Source organism: Echiichthys vipera (genome assembly GCF_963691815.1).
Source record: "Echiichthys vipera genome assembly, chromosome: 22".
NCBI lineage: Eukaryota > Metazoa > Chordata > Actinopteri > Perciformes > Trachinidae > Echiichthys > Echiichthys vipera.
The window spans coordinates 14,808,178-14,828,321 of NC_139847.1; the positions used below are offsets into that span (position 1 = coordinate 14,808,178).

Here is a 20,144-nt window from a genome sequence, read left to right on the forward strand (position 1 = left end):
CAGCACAAATAACTAGCCACTACCTACCCGTATCTCTACAGTAACACACTGAACTTTGTATTAAGCAAAGATAATATCCACTTGTCTCTGTTTATCTTTGCTGTAAAGTTGGGCATATTAACATGGGGTCTATAGTGATTGAATCGCTTTTGAAGCCGGCCTCAAGTGGCCATTTGAGGAAGTGCAGTCTTTGGCACTGCTCTCTTGGCTTGATCTTTCAGCCTTGGAGGTTGCAGCTTGCCTCAGACATATCAGTGAAATCAATCTCCTCATCCAACCCCCCACAAGAAAGCGAATAAGCATATTCCAAGATATGTCAAACTATTCCCGTATCATACAATTATAATATAAGGGTTTTTGCATGAATGATGCAAATGAGATATAATAAGTGAGCTTTTGGGGGTGCTGGAATACAGATCTTTTTAGAGACAGGCTAGCTTTCAGCCTCTATTTACAGTCTTTATTCTAAGCTAAGCTAAGCTAAGCTAAGATAAGCTAAGCTAAGCTAAGTGGACAGTCAACAAGACATTCAAGCCAAAATTGGGAAGGCTAGAACAGCTTCTGTTACACAGAGGCCCATCTGGAACAAACCAAAAAATATGCTAAAGCACAGAACTCCTTATATTCAACACCAACGTTAAATCAGTTCTGCTCTATGGTTCAGAAACATGTAGAACGGCAAGATGAAGATACATTTACCAAACACCATCAGAAATGTGGAAGATAACAAACCAAGAAAGAAGAGACACTCAAATAAGGAAAAGGAAGTGGGGATGGATCGTACACACCCCAAAGAAGCCTAAAACCTACAGTATGTAACCAGACAGGACCTAACATGGACCCCACAAGGGAGGACAAAATGAGAGAAACTCACAAACAGTTGGAGGAGGTCAATAAACATAGAGGTAAAGGAAATAAAGTACACCAGGATGGTACTGGAGAAAGCCGAAAAACCGAGAGCACTAGGGGAGAAAGGGTTTAAGCCAAGCAAGCCAAGATAACTGGCACTACCTACCATACAGGCAGGAGAGGAGCGTCAGTGTTCCCATCTTACTAAGCTGTTTCTAAGGTGAATGAACAGTCAAGATGCAGTTTAGTTTTAATAGACGCTCTGCACAATCACATGCCATTTGGAGAAATGTTATTCTTCTCTTTTCTTTCATCAAGGGGAATAATGGTTCTGGGTATGCAGATCCACTCACCCTCTGGTATTATTGTGGGTTATACATTGGAAATAATTATAAAACCTCCTGTAAAACAAATCATCTTGCACAAGTTCTGCATGTACCATTTTTCAAAGAAAACATGTTAAAGACACAAGGGGCCTGGAGTCTTAACATTCAAGTGTAAAACAAACAGGGGGACCATTCGAGGGGGCGTAGAACTATCTGCATGTACTTTGTGACTCTTTGTTTTCTGTAAGGCTTCTGGAGCAAATGTGTAGCAGGAATATGCACATGTTCAACAGGGTCCTTGTTATGAAATCGAAACATATTATACTCCTTTTGTGTTTGCAGCACCTCAGTGGTGAGTATTAACTGGACCTAACACTATTAGCACATGACCGTGCAGGCATATTGAGTTTGTGCAGAAATTAATAAAGGCATCATTGTACCTTAACCACTTCCTGCTCATGTGCGTGCGAGGGTGTGTCGTATGTTCCAATGTGTGTATACGTGCATGTTTTCTGTGTCAGTGGCATTGGACTAACTCACTGCTGAAGCCTGGGGTGGGGAGCCAGGGCCACAGGAAAAGCTGGAGTAGAAGATACACACACACACACACACACATAGACACGCACACGCACACACTCACACACACGCACACGCACACACACACACGCACACATGCAAACACACATTAAACATGATTGCCCTCTGACATCAAGTCTGGGCTATTGTGTAATAAAAAGAGAGGGAGAGCTAGGGGGAGCGAGAGGTACAGGAAGGGAATTTATGATTTATGATTCAATAGCAAATACAGAGGGTGAAATTTATAGCAAGGGAGGGAGTGAAAAGAGGGAGGGGTCGTCATGTAACAGCACTGGAGAAGGAAAGAGGGAGAAAAGAGTGGAGTTCCTCATTTTGTCTGTAAGTATGCAGAAAGTAAGGACAGTTGGTATGGTATATATGCATACATGACATCACTGTGTCCTCCCATGACAAAATACACTGGAGATTAAGATAAGAGAAAATAGTATTAATACTTGATTTATTTTAAAATATTGTTATTATTTATTTTTCGGAATTTGATAGAATCGTCTTGCATGAAAATTGCAGGTTAATTGGGAGACTGTACATGAGGTAGCTGTACAAGAGGCCCAGCTCCTGCTGCAGAAAACATCCCCCAAACCATGACATGCCATTGCTAAAGTTCAATTTATTTGGGTCTCATGAGAAACACTATGTCCGGCGTCAGACTTCGGAAAGACTGAACCCAAAGTGTCTAAAGACGTCAGTTAAATTTGGAGGAGGTGTTCTTGATTGAATGTCCCCATCGCCTTCTCAACACAAATACGAAACCATGCATCTTGCATCCAACTGAGAGAATGCAGAAAAAGCGCAGAGAGCTGGAAATCTGTGACGATTAACATTGACATGGAGCTTCTCTGATCATTAAAACTTATAGACTAGTAGGGATGTAGTGCAAGGTTCACAGGAGAATATCCAGCATAGTCAGTTCTTTTCAACTCAGTTAATTCAATTAAATGTTATTAGGTTAATTGATGACTCTAGATTGCCCGTAGGTGTGAATGGTTGTCTGTCTCTGTTTGTCTCTATGTGCCCTGTGATAGACTGGCGTCCTGTCCAGGGTGTACCCCACCTCACGCCCGATGTCAGCTGGGATCGGCTTCAGCCCCCCCCCCACGACCAAGATAGGGACAAGCGGTTGAAGATGGATGAGTGTGAGTGAGGGATGAGTAATAGCGTCAAAATCATATCAAAAGTTATCTCAAGACACTTTCCATATAGAGTAGGTCTAGACCGAACTCTATGATTTATTTATGATTAACAGAGACCCAACAATTCCCTCATGAGCAAACAGCAACAGTAGCAACGAAAACCTTCCTTTTAACAGGCAGGAACGCAGGACAGACATTAAGGGCGCACTCACACTGTCCATCCATACCATTCCACAGCACGTTTCACGACTAAAGTCTAGTTCGTTTGACCAGTGCGAGTGCAACCGTACCGTGCCTAGGAGCTATACGCTTGCCGTCTTAGAAACTAATAAGACAAATTTAACGTTTGATCGTGTGAATTACATTTTGAATTCAATATGTTGTTGCAGATGCTAAATACAATGAATTAGACCTGAAGAGGCCTCATTTAACAGATATAAGTGGAACCTTTTCCCTACATTAGCATGAAGAACAAAGCTTGAATATCAAAAGTATTTCCCTAGAAAACTATCTAGTGGAAATCACTTCCTTTACAATAACGCTATGCAAAAGTGAAAAGGACTGATTTGTTCTAGAGTAGTTAATAATTCTGAAATATATGTGTCCAAAAAAGGGGATGTAGCTCAGTGGTAGAGCGCATGCTTAGCATGTATGAGGTCCTGGGTTCAATCCCCAGCATCTCCAATGCTTATGGCCACTGCTCATATGATACATATGAACACATTAAGTAAAACTTTGCAACATTAAATGTAGGGACCTCAGATTACAGAGGGTGCACTCACACTGTCCTAAAGTCTAGTTTGCTTCACCAATGTGAGTGCAACGGCCCGTTTGGGAGAGTTGGGCTTTTGTAAAGCACATTTGCACAAGTACGAGCACGAGTGTGAGCGTAGTAGCGTTACGGTGGCACTCACACAGGTCAAACGAACTAGACTTGAGCCGTGAAACGGGCTGGGGCACGGTACGGATGGACAGTGTGAGTGCGTCCTAAACCTCCACCCTCATGGTCAAAAGGGATAGACAGATGACCACTTTTTGTAAGCACTGATGTCAAGAGTGATAACAGCTAGACAAAAGCAGCTGTAGTGATTTTACATCGGTTACAGTTCTTCCATTAGTGTCCTTCAACAGGCATCAGTGGTTACGGGGGTGCAGTGTTTACATCCTCTGTTCCAGCTACACAGCTTCCATTCACACAAACAACACAGTAATAATGTTCCTGCCAGGGGACAAACCATACTGCCCAACAACCACACCGTGTGTTACAGTCGCCCTCCACTGCGATTTTAGGGTAGTGCACCCTCCTATTTACTGCACTGCTGACACAGGACATATCTTCTCTTCTAGGCTCTATTTAAGCTTTACAGAGGACAGCTAAGCTTAGGTTTGAGGCAGAAAAGTAGTGTTTAGATGCCAGGAAGCTAATAAAGTACATTGCCTCAATTAACCGTGGGTGCTGTCATTAAGTTAATAGCCATTTTGAGTGCAAAACCTGAGAATGACTACACATACAGTTTATTATTTCCACCAAACTACAGTTTTCAGCATAGGCTGTATACTTTTAATTAGAGTGAGTCTGCAGCAGTAAATTCCCTGCATACACCAACGCATACATCTCACTGTCATCGTGTTATTTATGCCAAACAGAATTTCTGACTTCTGTCATTACTAAAAACATTGTCAGCTCTCTAAACCTGCATAATGGAAAGAGGTGAAACTGTTTTTGGCCTTCACGAAAAATAGAGCCAATGAAGCTATAAAGGGTTCTGATAAATAAGCAGGAAGCTCTGAATGAATATAATTGATTGAACTTTCAACCCTTTTCTGTAAGCTACAGTGGCACAGCCTGTTTTTTCCCCTGTTTGGATCAACTACACTGCCAACCGAGAAAAACGTCTCTCACCATGTTGTCTAGTTCTCTGTGGCTTGTCATTAAGATTAAAGCTGTAACCAATGGGAGGGTACAAAAAAAATAATCCAGGGTAACATGGTGTTTATATTGAAGGACTGGTGTATGCATTGATATTATGTAATATATATAAATAAATAATACTGCTCTATCAGAGTAGACATAAGGGAAATTTAACCTTTGAAAGTGGATTTATGTGGTAAATTTGGACTGTGTTCAAATTTCATAATAAGAAGTTAGATACAACACATTACTGTGAGGGTATTTCAATAATACTTCAAGGCTGTGAAAACAAATAGCCTACTTATTAAACATTTAGCTTTCTGACGAACAGATGTCGCTCTGTAACCGTAATAAATGAGGCACAAAGTGCGAAGGGTCTAGCTGTAGAGCTCCTGGCTGGCTCAGACCCACCTTCACTGGCGGACCCTTGGCTCTCCAGCTTGGAGAAGGAAGTGAAGTCTGAAACTCTGTAGCCTGCACCAGAGACGATACGACCCAGGATATGATAGCTCACATATGATAAGCCACACAAGATCCACCAATAACACCAAGGTACAAAAATACTGCCTTAATATTTCAAAAATAACTGTGATCTAACTTATAAAGCTAGGTAATGTTAACATTAAAAAACAATATGTAAGGTAGCCAACGTTATTTTGGCAAAATAATAATAATAATAAAAGTTAAGTGCTAGCTAATTAGATACAGCTATGTCCTCACTTCTCGTAATAGGCCGACTTATAGCTTACAGGGGCATAGACGTGACAATGCAATTATGTCATAACATTACAACAACATTCCACACACATGGTTAGTTTTAGTATTGAATTTGCCATATAATGTTAGCAAGGCAGTAGCTGTAAGGGTAGCTGACTCATATAATGGTAAGTAAGCAAGGTTCTCCCCACCACTAGAGGTCTTTTGGTGGGATATAAGCTGACAGCAGGTCCGGAGATGGAAACCGTGCTAGTTAGCTTGCTAATTCCCCCATGTTTTTATGCTACACTGGATACCACCACAAACTGAGAAAACACTGTGTCTATTTCATTAGAATTAAATGTTAGAAAATATCACCTGAATAAAACTTTAAAACAAAAAGGTTGAATTTATGGAGAAACAGCAGAACACAGCCATCTAGTGTCTCAAGATCATCATTGCAACAACAGAAAACAATTCCAGCCCTCAGGTTGCCAGGTTGGTCAGTAGCCTCAAGGAGATTGGAGTCTGTTTGAACCTGTTTAAACCCATCCCCTCCGGCAAACCACATCATAATAACAAGTATTGCAGAGGAGTTTGACTGACAGTTAGCTTTAGCCGTTACAGCTAAGTAAACATGAAAGTTAGCTTGCAGATCAAGGAGAAACAGCCATTTTGGTGTGCGTTTTAATGCTGTTGAACTCCTTTACCTCAGTCCATGGAGTGAATTCTTGGTCTATACTGACTCTGGTTTTTGCCCGTCTCCGGTCACTCAGCTGCTGGGACAAATAAGCAGCTGCAGGATTGACAAACTCCATTTCACTCAGTGCCAGCCTACAGTAGCTGCTCCTAACAACAGACAACCCTGGCAACACGCAGCGCCCAACGTTATTGGCTGGTACAATGTAAACAGAACTTGACAGAAAAACATGGTCAATACCGTGAATTAAAAAAAAAAATTAATTCAGACTAAATATATTTTTTCATGGAAAAGCAATACTTTCATCCTGTGCACCTCAAAACGCCCAGTGGATGTATTATTTTTTAAAAACATATAGCTTTTGATGAAGATTCTACATATTCAGCCTTTAACTCGCAGATGAACATTATTTCTGAAGCTCTGCAGCAGGATGTCATTGCACAAACTGGGGATTTCCTCGCCCCTGGAAAGCATCTGCACGCCCCTGCTCACACTCACATACTACATTCTTTGAGCTGCTGTACTTTTCCTCTCACTTTCTCATCCATAACAGTCTTAACAAACATAAAACTAGGACCTCGTCTGTTAAAGAAAGGTCAGACTTGGTTAACACAGCCGCGCAGTCAAATATTAACTGCTCATGTTGACTACAAAAAGGGGCAACGAGAAAAATGGGTTATATTTTGTTTACTTATGTGAATTGGGGTGGGGCGGGGCGTGTGGTCGTCTCGGCCAATAGCATTGCAGGGAAATGTTTACTGACTTAGATTCCAACCAATGACTGAAGTGTACAGCTGGACAAACGCGACCCACGACACAACGCCTTCCCCCTCGACGTTTCGACAGAAGAACAGTGGATTTATTCGTTTTTTTGCCAATAACGCGAGGGAAAAGACAAAGGAGACAAACGTTAATTTAGCGTATTGGACATTATTACAAGAATTTCTTCACTGTGTGGTTTTCCTGTGACGTCCGGGACCGGAAAAGAGCCATCCCCCCCTCTCGACAGCTGGTTTGCGGATTCCCCCCTGTAAGCACTTGAAGTTGTGTGGTGAGTCTGTTGTTATTGGTGGAGTAAAGGGAGCTAGCTGTTTGCTACAGAAAACAAAGAAAGAAAGAAAGACAGGAAGAAAGAGTAGAAAGAAAGCAACAAGAAACGCTCACCGGGTGCCAAACTTGATAAAGAAGTATTCTCGCATAGCCAGACCTGTCTTCACAACGCTGTGTAAGCAATTGTTGACTTTTGCTGTTTTCTGCACACTAGGTTTTCTTAGTCAGTTAAATAGCATCAGTTTTGACGGTTAACATTGCTTATGGTGTTTCAATAAGCAATACCCTCAAATATCGGTCTGAAAACAAGTAATGCAAATGGAAAAGCAACTTCCTGTGTAGTTGTAATGTGGTGGGCTACAACATCTGAGCAGTGTCACGAATAAGCTGTCTTTAAATGTTGGACGCAGATCTTTACTTAGTCACATAACATACTTTATGATGTAGGGTACACCTTGCTTGTTTTCTCCTTGATTGTCCGTGGCTTAGATTCCACAGTGTTCTGGTTCATATCGTGGTGCTATTTGTGTGAGATCTGGTGACTGTGGAGGCCATTTGAATCCAGTGAACTCATTGTCATGTTCAAGAAAGCAGTTTGACATTATTTCAGCTTGGTGACACATCCAGCAGTAAGTATGGGGATGAGTAGCCTGCACTGTGGCCATTAAGGGATGGTTCAGCATCAATACTTCAAATTGAAAATATCTTCAACACAATCACACGAGCAGCAGCAGCAGCCTGAGCCTTTGATACGAGGCAGGATGGATCCATGCTCTCGTGTTGTTTACGCCAAATTCTGACCCCAGCATCTGAATGCCACAGCAGAAATCGATAGGCTGCTCATCAGACGAGGCAGCCTCGATTGTAGCGAGTGTTTGTTGGAGTTACCGCCTTCCTCTCCACTCAGACCAGTGTGGTATCCTCTGACCTCTGCCATCAGCAGGGCATGTGGAGGTGCATCTAACTGGATATCTTCTCTTTCTAAAACCCTGAGCTGAGACCCTAGATAAGATTGTGGGTGAAAAACCCGGTAGATCAGTCTGGCAACAACAGTCATGCCACGTTCAAAGTCACTTAAATTACCCCTTTTCCCCATTATGATGCTTGGTTTGAACTTCAGCAGATCGTCTTGACCATATCTGAATGCCTAAATGCATACACTTGATACCACATGATTGGCTAATTAGATATTCGCGTTGACGAACAGGTGTACCTATTTAATAAAGGGGCCGGTGGGTGCATGGTAGGCTACTGATAGGCCTGCTATATTAGGCTATATATATAACGTGCACTCGAACAACAGACCTTATGAGTTAATAATCTGTTGTTCTTCGTGATAATCATTCAGGCCTCCGCAAAAAAACTGAATTTAAAGTGTTGCTTATTGGTCATTAATCGGACGAAAGGCTTTTATTTCCGAGGCCACGCAGGCATTTGTGTAAAAAGTGTGGTGGTGGTGTGGCGGAGCTTCAGGGATGTTTGTTCACATGTTGCATTCACGTACCCATTGTGAGCTCCGATATTCGACACTCCACGTTACTGTGACGTGTAGTGCCAAAACGATTAAATGAATCGTTGGTTTCCCAACTTTCGTGTGTGGCTTATGACCCTTGGCCTGTGGGTGACATATGGATTTGAGTTGCAAACAGCTCAACCAAAAAGTGATGTTGCCTTGTGGGATGTGGCGAGAAGTTTTAAAACTCAAAATTATAAATGTATGGGTCATAATGGACGCACTTTGACTTGATAATTGCTTTTATTAGCTGATCAGAAGAAGCTGACCATCCCCTTTTTGCTGCTAGGAAACAATGTCAGCTGCTGTCAGTCATTTTAATTGGCAAATAATTGGTAAATAACGACATCTTGCCAGAGAATAGAGAAACATAATATATATATTTCAGGCTGGGGTCCTTATGGAGTGTGATGGTGTGTATTTGTGTTTTGATATTCATTGTTGATTAAATAGGTTTGGGGCAAAAACACACATCCGAATGGACAGCAGAGGAAAAAGTGTCAGTGATTTACAGTGTTTTGCTGCTCAGATTGCTTCAGAGCTGGATCTTGTACAGTCTTGAGATCCATCATCTAATCACACACTATTAGCCTCTGGGGGGAAAAGGAATGGAAATACTGTGGTGGGATATCACCAGATGTTGCGGCATAACTGCTTGGATTTCTTGGCCATGTCTGTTGCTGTAGAAATATTTTTCTGCATAATAAACAAACATCAGTTCTTTCTGACGACACTTAGGTCAGTCTGTTCTTCATTTGCTCTCCAGATGCACCTTTGCATGCTAATATTTTTTAATAATTTTATTTTTTAAATGCAGTTAGTTTAAGTACAGCTTAAATCTAAGACTGAACCATTAACAAGTAATTGTTGAATCTATGTTTAAGTCGTTTATCAAGCAAGAAAACATGATTTTCTTCCAGCTCCACAATTGTTGGGATTGATTTAAAGGGTTGGGAATCATGTGATAAGTTTTAGCTTGTTGGATTTCATACTTTCTTTTTTAGGGAACCTCTCTAATAGGGTATGCAACTAGCAATATTTTTTCTCAATCCTTTTTATGCTGACATATTCAGTTAAATCATTTATGGTTTAATCTATAAAATGTCAGAAAATAGTGACAATTGCCTGTCAAAAGCCTGGTGCTACAGTACGCCTCCAAGTAGCTTATTATGTTCAACCACCAGTACAAAAACCCAATTATGTTTTGATAAAAATTATAAAAACTTATTTAAAAAAAATCCTCACATGTGAGAAGTTGTAAACTGAAATCTTTTTCACATATTTTGCTTCATAAATGACTTTAACCATTATTTTGGCCTCAACCTTCATTCATTTCTAAATTACATTTTGTCATTGACATATATAGCAAGACATCATTTTTGGTAAATTTGATTGTCTTGTTTTTTTCGCTTATTGTCATGCCTGATATATTAAAATTAGTGCATGCACATGTTAGGTATTGTATATTTGTTGTAAAACTGTCTGGGGATCAATGTTAAAATTCGTTATTAATCCAAAACACTTTATAGACTGCAATAAGTTAATCTCAAAACATTGCTGAATCCATGATTAAGTAATTTATTAAGCAAGAAAACATGATTTTTTCAGATTTTGTTTAATATCATTGTATACTGAAAGACTTTTGGACTGGTGGTCGGATAAAACAACACGTGTGAATATGTTACCTTGGGTTGTTCTTTGTGAGAAATTGTAGCAAGCATTTATTTTACATTTATGTGAAAATAGATTTCACATTAATGTAAGGACTGGATAAAGTGATCAGGCGGGCCGGCTCTGTTGTCGGCATGAAACTGGACTCGCTGGTGACAGGGGCAGAGAGGAGGATATTGGACAAACTGCTGGACATTATGGGCAATGCCAGCCACCGCCTGCACACTGTCATCAGCAACCAGAGGACCCTGTTCAGTAGGAGGCTGCTCCTGCCCAAGTCTAGGACCAACAGACTCAAGAACTCCTTTGATCCTCAGGCCATCATCCTCTACAACTCCTCACTCGGGGGAGGAGGAAATAAAGAGGACAGAAGGAGTGGGAGCCACTCACTGCAATTAATAATCTACTCTTGCATACCTGGACACTTTCTTCTATTTTTATCTTAATCCACCACTCAAATGCAATAATTTAATCCTACTGCCATATGCTCATCATATATGTTTCCTCTTATACGTTTCTCTACACTTAACTTATCTGTTTTAATTTTCTGTGAATTTAGTTTACTTGTGTTCTTATCTCTACTTTATATATATTTTACTAATAGTTTGTTGTTTAACTTTCCATATATATTTAGCTAAGAGTTTCTTGTTTATCTTATACTGTATTTTTATATACCTCCTTATTTTCTACACAAGTGTTTTGTAAGCTGCTGGAAATTCAATTTCCTTGCGGGAGTTACCCCAACGGGATCAATAAAGAGAAGTCTCTGGGTCTAATTCCCACATCCCAGAAGAACGTGAATGCAACACCAGACCACGTGACCGCCCCAGCTTCTAGCGTTAGCGAAGGTGGCTAACAGGATTTAGCTAAGTTGAGCTACGTTGCATCGCAGCACCGAGTAATCCCACCGGAGAAGAAACGACGAACACGCACTCCTCGCTGTGTGTACCCGCCATAACTTTGTGTAACGCCAGACTTTGAAGTCAACACCGAGAGCACGATGCCAGGTAACGTCAACTTCCAAGCGCTTGACGGTTCTTTTTTGTGTGTTGTGAGCGGAGGCTTGTTGTGTTGACCTGCTTCAGTGATGCTGCCATGCTGTAGCAGCATGCTAGCTCAGTGCGGAGCGGCAGACTTTGTTTGGCCTCGAGCAGGGAAATGGAGTTTGACCTCGGTGTGTGGTTCCCGCGTTGTAAAAGCGCACCGTGTCTTTTTCATTTGCCGCTTTTGTAGGTCGTTTTAACGTAAAATCACTTTATTGAAAATAAGCCACCTCGCTACCCTTTGTTGTTACTGGGATAGCTTTCACCTTTAGGCCCGCCCATTGACAGCACAGCTAATGTGTGTCTATATAGCAACTTAGCATTACCTCGGCTAAAGCCGTTCAATCCTTTTACCAACTTTCCAGGTAGGCCCGGACACCTGGTTCAGCCCGCGGCGTTAGCATGCTACGAGCTACCACGGCACAGCACACTGACATTACATAAGCTGTTATGAAGCGCTGTATTGTGTGGATTTAAAAGCCCATATGACCAGTTGCATAAACCTATCTTAGCTTTTCCGTGTTCTCTAGTTTTTATCTGCACAGATTGGATCTATGTTGGAGATTTTTTTACAGGAAGTTTTTTTTATTCACACGCAGGTACACACAGTCTTAGGTTCCTCTGATAAGTGTTACAAAACGCACTCATCAGACTGACCTGGCATTTAGACGTACGTGTAGTATTTTGTGGTTATCCAACTCATTCCAGATGTTTTCAAAGTCTTTTTACAATTGGGATGAATGGTTTTTACTTGGAGAAATGTTTTAGAACTAAAACGTAAGTCTCTGCAAAGTGTCCATCACAGTTGCCCAGAGCCCACTGTGAAATGATCCATTTAATGATTTCTTCTTCCAACAGTCCAAACTCCAAAACTATTAAAATTTGCAATGATGTAGTGGGCAATGGCAAGCTCTTCTCTTTGACATGGTTTAATCAGAATAAACCCAGGAATTGGGGCAAGCCAAAATCGCCTAATTTTGTGTCTTGATAAGGGTATATATGATGTCCTAAATAGCTTAGTCCAGGGAGGGGCCACTGTCCTGCATGTTTTAGGTTTCTCCCTGCCCCAACACACCTGAATCTAATGCTCTACTTGTTACCAAGCAGCTGAAGCTCGTCACAGCTTTGATAATCTTCAGAATCAGGTTTGTTAGAGCAGAGAGAAACTTAAAACATGGGGGACGGGGCCCTCCAGGAGCAGGATTAGACACCCCTGGCCTAGTCTATATGAAATAACCACATGGTAAAGCATATTTTTGTACATATGTGTGTATTAAATACTAGAGAATAATAAGTATTTTATAATTTTATTAATTAAGAATTTTAGTTTCAGGTCACAAAAAGGCGTACTTGTATATTATATGTCTGATTTCATCACGATACGATTCCATTGAAAGTAAATTATCTTTTTGAATTATAGCACTAATTGCAGTAGTTGTAAAATGACATGTTTAAATCGTGACATTTGGGTTTTTTCCACCCAATGTGTAATTTTAAATATGTAATCCACTCCTTTTAGTCAAAAAAGTTAAGTCCTATGGATAGGTATTATTCCAAAATAGGATGGGGGGTGTAGAAATCATGTCAAGGTAAAGAAATGTATAATCACTCAATGTTTCAAAATGTAATTAATTATTGGCATTCATCAAGAAGAAGGCTTCATTTGAGCCTTGAGATACTACATATAGCTCATGGATTTCTTATCAGGAAATCTCAAAGTGTTGACATCAATACAACCAGTGTTTCCATGTAGTAGTGTAGTCCTCCTGCACAGCGGCATTTTACCTTTCGGCTGTTTATCCTTCACTCTTCTACAATTGGAATCAAAACACTTTCCTCGCAGGCATGGGCGACTCCAGGCTCTGCTAACTAAATATTACATGGTGACCAACACATGGTTATGCAACATGAACATGTTAAGTGCTACATGCGGTACATAATGGCAGAGTCCTCGCTGTCTCCACTCTTCCTGGTTCAGGCCGATTCACCCGCCGTGCACTGTTGTCGCCTGAGCATGTTTACAGTGGCTCAATTGTTGGAATTGATTTACAGGGTTGGGGACTATGTGATAAGTTTGTTAGTTTTATGAAATTCATACAATTTTGAGGGAACTTCTCTAATAGGCTGTGCAACTATCAATATATTTTTAAAATCATTTTAATACTGACTTATATTCAGTTAAAAAATATATTGTTTAATCTATGAAATATCAGAAAATAGGGATAATTGCCTGTCAAAAGCCCAATGTTATGCCTTCAAGTAGCTTGTATTGTTCAACCACCAGTACAAAAACAATTATATTCCATTTAAAATGCTGTATAACAGAAAAAAATAGCAAATCCCCACATATAAGAAGTTGTAACCAGAAATATTTTTCATATTTTTGCTAGATAAATGACTTAAAATGATTATTTTGGCTCCAACCTACATTCATTTCTAAATTACATTTTGATATATATATAGATGTATATATGTATTCATTTATTCTAGGGTAAACTTGTCTGTCTTGTTCTTTTTGCTTACTCCCATGCTTGATATTTTGAATTCAGTGCAGCACATGTTGCGTGTTTTGCATTTTTTAAACGGTTGCAATTAACGTTAATTTGTTGTTATTCCAAAACACTTTATATACTGCAGCAAGTGCAGGCACTCAACACACTGGCACACTCATGCACATTGCGCAACTAGTGCAAAATTAAATTTAGGTTGTCGTATTCTTTTACAAAATGTTCTGTATTACCCTCTCACCCGCCCCTTCCCTGACGTTTTTCCTTCATAGCTAACATATCATGTAAATCTCTGCACTGCGTTATTAGACTGCTTCATCATTGACTGACAGAAACACTGGCAGCTTTGGGCCAGGCAGACACACCTCTTATTAGTCTACTAACCTACTTAGATTATACATGTTGATTTGAACTCTGAAGGACAGTGTGTCCGTTCTGTCACAAGCTACAGTTGGTAACAACTGTATCTACCTTGGGTCAAACTCAGCTCTCATATGTTGGCTTTGTTACACTGAGACAAAAACAATAGGAATAGGTGTGGACATAACACGATGTCTTGAATTTGAAAATCAGGTTCTTATGTGTGAAGCTGCTGGGACTCGGTCTTCGCAAGTCAAACATTGCCATAGTCTGAATCAGGCTGACCCCGGGGCGACTGAGATCATCTCTTTACCCCCTCCCTGCTGCAAGGCCGCAGTTGAGTCATGGCAAGTCTGTTTGAGCTGGCTGGCAGTTTGAGGATTATGTCATTATGGTGGGCAGTTCTGCGTTGTAGGAAAGGGATGCACAAATGAAATGATCCTGTCTAAATTTTCAAATTTTTCATAATTAAATGTAGTACTTGGGATATGGTATTATTAATTCCTCTTGTAATGTCAGCTACCTTTTTTAAGCATAGTCAAGCTGGGAGAAGAAGTTCAATAGGATGGAAGTTCCTTACACAACGATGCAGCTGGGTCTTTGAATTTCAAGTGTGATGACCAGCTTTGCTTTCATTTAAGTGTCATTCAGTGGATATTTAAGTAATTCCAGCAGAAAGAAAAAGATAAAAATGTGCAGCAAATACTGATTATCAGTAAATGAAATAAGCACTCACTAACTTGGCACATAAAGCTCAACATCAGAAGTAATAATTTAATGCCACTGTAGCAAGAATGTCAACCAAACATCTGTGCAGTACTCAGAGGTTATCATTTTTTACTCTAGAAACCGGTTTGCCAATAAATCGTGCGTGTGTGTGTGTATGTGTGACACGATTCCATACGATGACTCACAGATAACTGCCATAACTCTGTTCTACCATTTTTAACCTGTGCTTTTTTTCTGCTGGTTTTCTGTGCTGGTTTAGATTCTGCTGGTTTTCTGTGCTCCACACTGAAGCTGAACTCTGTATAGATATGAGAAAGTTGACATTGTGATATTTTCTTTCTGTCGGTGTTATCCAACTGATTAAACAGTTTGTTTGCCTGGGGATGTCACTATATGTCTTCATGATATCAGTCTGGGTCAGTGTGTGTATTTTCCTTAAAAGTTCACGTTGGCCTTTTACCGCAGCTCTGCAATTCACCAACCTGAAATAAGATTGATTGGAGTCGTAAAAAGGCCAACAACTCTAATAAGCCCTCAGAGGCGTTTAGGTGTTTGCGGTAACTACGAACATTTTTATGTATCACAGAAGATTTCTGGAGACCAGGATCAGTCCCAGCTGGTGTTGCAATTTTCCCTCCTTCTCTCATTCGGATCATGAGATATGGAAAACTGTTCTTTGGGTGTTTAATTGTTTAGGAGTATTGAGACTTGACGAGACCATTCTACCCGCAGGAGCCTTTTTTCAGCTGTAGCTAAAATGCAATTGAGATGCTGCTAATTTGTTTAATTTGGATCCCGGGCTGAAACGTTGGCGCCTTGATTCAGAAGAGATGATGTCAATTTAACAGCCAATAAGACTGTTGGCTGTTGGCTAATGAATCGGAGATGAGTCAAAAGTTATTTTGCTTCGAGAAAGGAAAATAATAAAGTTGTCATGGTGTTTAATTAAGTTTTGGGAGCTAAAAATATTAGCAGCTTTGTAAGTATACTTTGACAAGATTAAGTCCAATGAAGAGTTTTATGATTTAGCAAAACGTATGTTTTTCAGTCTTGACCAGTTTCCTAACTATTGCTCTTGCAAACCTGTCTTCTCGTGCAGAGCCGGCAGAGATGAGCGGTCCAGAGGTGGCCAAGACACCGGGAGGTGGAGCTCCGGGCAAGGAGGGCAAGGAGCCAGTGGCCAATGGGCACGCAGGAGAGGGCAGCGACGCCAACCCGTTCGCCGAGTACATGTGGATGGAGAATGAAGAAGAATATAACAGACAGGTGCGCGCGCATACCCATTTTTTATAGACCTAAAGCACATAGGGCTGTCACAGTACCAGCACTTTAACTTGGATACCAATACCACGTTTAGTATCACTATACTTGAAACTGAAACGATGCCCAATAGATAGGAAACCTAAGTCCGGTATGCTGTTACAAAACCATGACACCCGGAGTGTACAAAATATATTTACAATAAAATTTTAACTATCTAATACGTATCAAGCCAAATTCTAACTTATGATTACATTGATTGGGTCGAATGCTGAAGGGATAGGAGTTATTCTGAAGTGAGGTTGTATGATATGAGGTACTTATCGATAGTGTAGCACTGCTTACAGCAGATGATGAAATTAGAACCTGTCTCTATTGCAAGGTTTGTCGACCAGAGAGCACTGACATGTTCAGTTTTCAACTGTAAGACGCCTCACTGTACATATTTTGGTCCCAGGTCTTTAAAACAAATTGAAAGGATCTTTTACTTTGTGTTAATATATTTTATTTCAATTTCAAACGTCTGGATCTGCCTCTGAAACCCAGTCCATTGTAGTTGATTTCAGTATTTTTTGGGGAACTTGTGCCTTTTACTTGAGTGGACAAGAAGATGATGACAATAAATGAGGGCCTTTTCCTATATGTCCCGGTGTTTACCAAACTTGGGCCAGCTGATTGATATCCAGTCACAATTAAATCTTGAGTTTTCTTTTCACTTTAATTACATGTTAGGAGTCCATCTTCCAATAATCTATGCCCCTTTTTATCCCACCTCTCGACCTCTTTTCTCTTGCTTGCCTGGACGAGTCTTGGAATTGAATGCCACCCCATTGCTGAGAGGATTTCTCTTTGGGGAAATCTTCCGCCTACTTGTCATGCAAATAATCTCTCATATATTCCTCCTCTGTCCATTCATCCACTTGCTTTTTTTTCGACCAATTTCTCTGCCCATGCATTTGTCACTCACCTCTCTTTATTCTCTCCCTCTTCATCTCTCAGGTGGAAGAGGAGCTGTTGGAGCAGGAGTTCTTGGAGCGTTGCTTCCAAGAAATGTTGGAGGAGGAGGACCAGGATTGGTTCATTCCTTCGCGTGACCTCAACAACCAGGGGGTGGGTCAGCTGCAGCAGCAGCTCAACGGTCTGTCTGTCAGCGATCACCACAACAACCTGGAGGAGGTGGCGGTGAGTCAGAGATGGATCTAATTTCACAACAGAGAAGCTCACTTGGAAATGAAAGAACACAGGGTTTAGGTTAAAATTAATTTTCTCTTACACTTTTTTTTCTTTTTCTTACTCTTTTTCTGCAGAGGAAGAGCATCTTGAATCCCGAAGCGAAGGAGTTTGTCCCGGGGAAGAAATACTAGGAGTCCCCCTCACCCCCATGGAGCCTCCACGCACGCAGAAACACATACACACACCAGTGCTCACATATTCTCAGAGACTCTGGCGGCCACGACCGCACACACACTGATTTACACTCGCACACATACACACACTCACGCCTACACACTTGAAGTCAATGGCGTGCTGGCAGGCCCAGTTGGGGGGTGGGGGGATTTCTTTATTCTTTCTTTCTTTTTGTTTCTTTAATCTTTTTATTTCCTGTTTGTTTCTTGTAAACTGAGGGACATTGGGAACTGGGGTGGGGGAGGGGTGTAATACCAGCACCGCCCTACTGCTGGCGCTAGCTCATCATTGCATTTCAGATGGCACTGTTGATGTTAACAGAGCATGCAGATCTCATTGACGTCCCCTTGGAACTAAGGCAGCTATCAAGGCGTGATGCCAAGAGATAACGTTAATCCAAAACATCTAGAAAAACTAAAAATGACATCACATACTTGATAATTTGTGTGCTGTCAGATTTGAAAAACCACCGTCAGTAGGTTGAGGGTTTCCATGACAGTGAGATTGGAGAACGACTTGACCTCTCAGGGGAGGTTGATGGGTTACTGCAGCTGCTCTGTTGTGTCATCAAGGTCATTCAAACCTGTTAACGTTTGCTCCAGTGATGTCACTAGCTCCCTGTGACATCACCGCCCTTGTGCATCTAGAAAGGCAAGTTCCTATTTGTATTTGCGGCGGCTTCGTTCCAAACCAACTACAGTCCCCACCCTCCCTGCACGCTTGTTTTGAAGTGATCTTTACAGACATGGACAGGTGTATTCATGGATTAGAAATTATTTTCCCAATTTATGTGGAAATCCATGTTTCTTTTGTCTGGTTTATTAGAACAGAGGCACAAGTTTCTCAATCATGCATCAAGTTGAATTAAGCAAGAAACCTGTTATTATAGAGGGGAGGTCAGAGATTTTTTTAACTTTTTTTTTTTTTTTAAAACCAACTCAGTTCTCAATTCTTTTTTTGTTCACAGCTTCATCCTTTAATTCAGTTTGGATTCATGGGGTGTAGTGAACCTTGTTACAGGGGAGTATTTGGTCTGGAACACAGCCACTGCCTCTTTCTGCCAGAACAACTTGGTTTGTTCAGCATCAGATCAAGAGTCCATATCCAAATCAGGTTTTCAAACAGCCTCTCCTCCTCCTTTTTTTTTTCTCTTCATGTTTGTGAGGATGGGTCATTTTGTGTCTCTACTGGGTACAGTAACCTGTGGTGTCCATTCAGTCCTGTTTGCAGGAGGAAATGAGGGGACAGTATTGTCATGGCCAATGAAAATAAAGCAGTATGGAACACATGGCAGACAGTATGGCTTCCTTGCTGTTTTTCTCTTTGTAGGTCGACGTCTTTGAGGAAGTTCTTTTTAACCATAAATCTATGTTGGGTCTAGTTTTCCCTGGAGCATTGACAGTTAGTGCAAGTGTCATCTCCGTTAAGTTGTGAGCCAATAAGAAAAAGTTACATATGTGAAGATGCTTTTTGGGAAACCTGCATTCTAACAATATGAATTATTTAGTCAGATTTTCTAGCTCTCAACCCATCTTGGGTTGGAAATGCAGAGGCAGTATGGTCATCTTGAGATCGGAGCATTGATGTTCTTAATGTCACTGTTCATTAGTGGTATCAACAGTGGCAATAATGTCCTATGTATTTTACTGTATATAAGTGTTAAGGAGACACTTGGTGCACTTGTGCTTCATTTTATTAAGAAGTATCTGACCAGGGAAATCACTTCTCTACATCCATGCAACGTTTCCAATTTTCAGCCTAACAAGTACTCAAGTGTGTTCTTAAACTGTGCAGAAGAGAGCGTGACATCTTAGTTAAAATGGAACTTCCTCAGTGTTGGACCCCATCTGTCGAATGGCACCCTGGTGAAGCCAATAGGAATGTCCGCCAGGTGGATTGTACAACATGAAATCATTTTTGGTGATTTTGTTTAGACGCGTTAGATGACAGAAGCCGTTATAAAAAAAAAAAGAGGTCCAGAAGACACAGAGTATGAATTTCAATACGAATAAAAATAATGAAAAAAGAAGAATAAAGATGTTAAAGACAAATGCTCTCTGTTAATCTTTTTTCACATTTTGATACACACCGGTTAAAAACCCTGATAAACCTATACAGTATGCCATGTTCTGTCATTTAATATACACACAGCCTCTTTAAAATAACCAGCGACTCATTTCTTAGATCCTCACACAAAAAAACACTGGAGATCAAAATTAGAGAACAAACTATAATTTGATTTATTCTGAAAGTGTTGTTTTTTATTGTTCAGAATTTGATAGAATATCCACTGTGGCTACACCACCGCTGTACTAGCATGTTTTTTAAAGCAAGGTACTTCAACAGAAACGTTATTGGTTAATGTGGAACTTGGTGACAATTGACCTAGTTGTT

General features: G+C 40.6%; 1 protein-coding gene across 3 annotated transcripts; it reads left to right on the top strand.

Annotated features, from left to right (window-relative positions):
* The first annotated feature begins 7,028 nt into the window (after positions 1 to 7,028).
* paip2b (poly(A) binding protein interacting protein 2B) lies at positions 7,029 to 19,758 on the top strand. Of its 3 annotated transcripts, none has more exons than XM_083936767.1 (4): positions 7,029 to 7,261; positions 16,183 to 16,349; positions 17,343 to 17,525; positions 17,651 to 19,758. In XM_083936767.1, the coding sequence occupies exons 2-4, from the start codon at positions 16,194 to 16,196 to the stop codon at positions 17,705 to 17,707; spliced, it is 396 nt and encodes a 131-aa protein (XP_083792893.1). In that variant the 5' UTR covers positions 7,029 to 7,261; positions 16,183 to 16,193; the 3' UTR covers positions 17,708 to 19,758. The 3 variants fall into 3 exon arrangements, with proteins under 3 accessions (XP_083792893.1, XP_083792894.1, XP_083792892.1); XM_083936768.1 differs by having other exon boundaries at positions 7,029 to 7,240; XM_083936766.1 differs by lacking the exon at positions 7,029 to 7,261 and adding an exon at positions 11,305 to 11,451.
* The last annotated feature ends 386 nt before the right edge of the window (positions 19,759 to 20,144 follow it).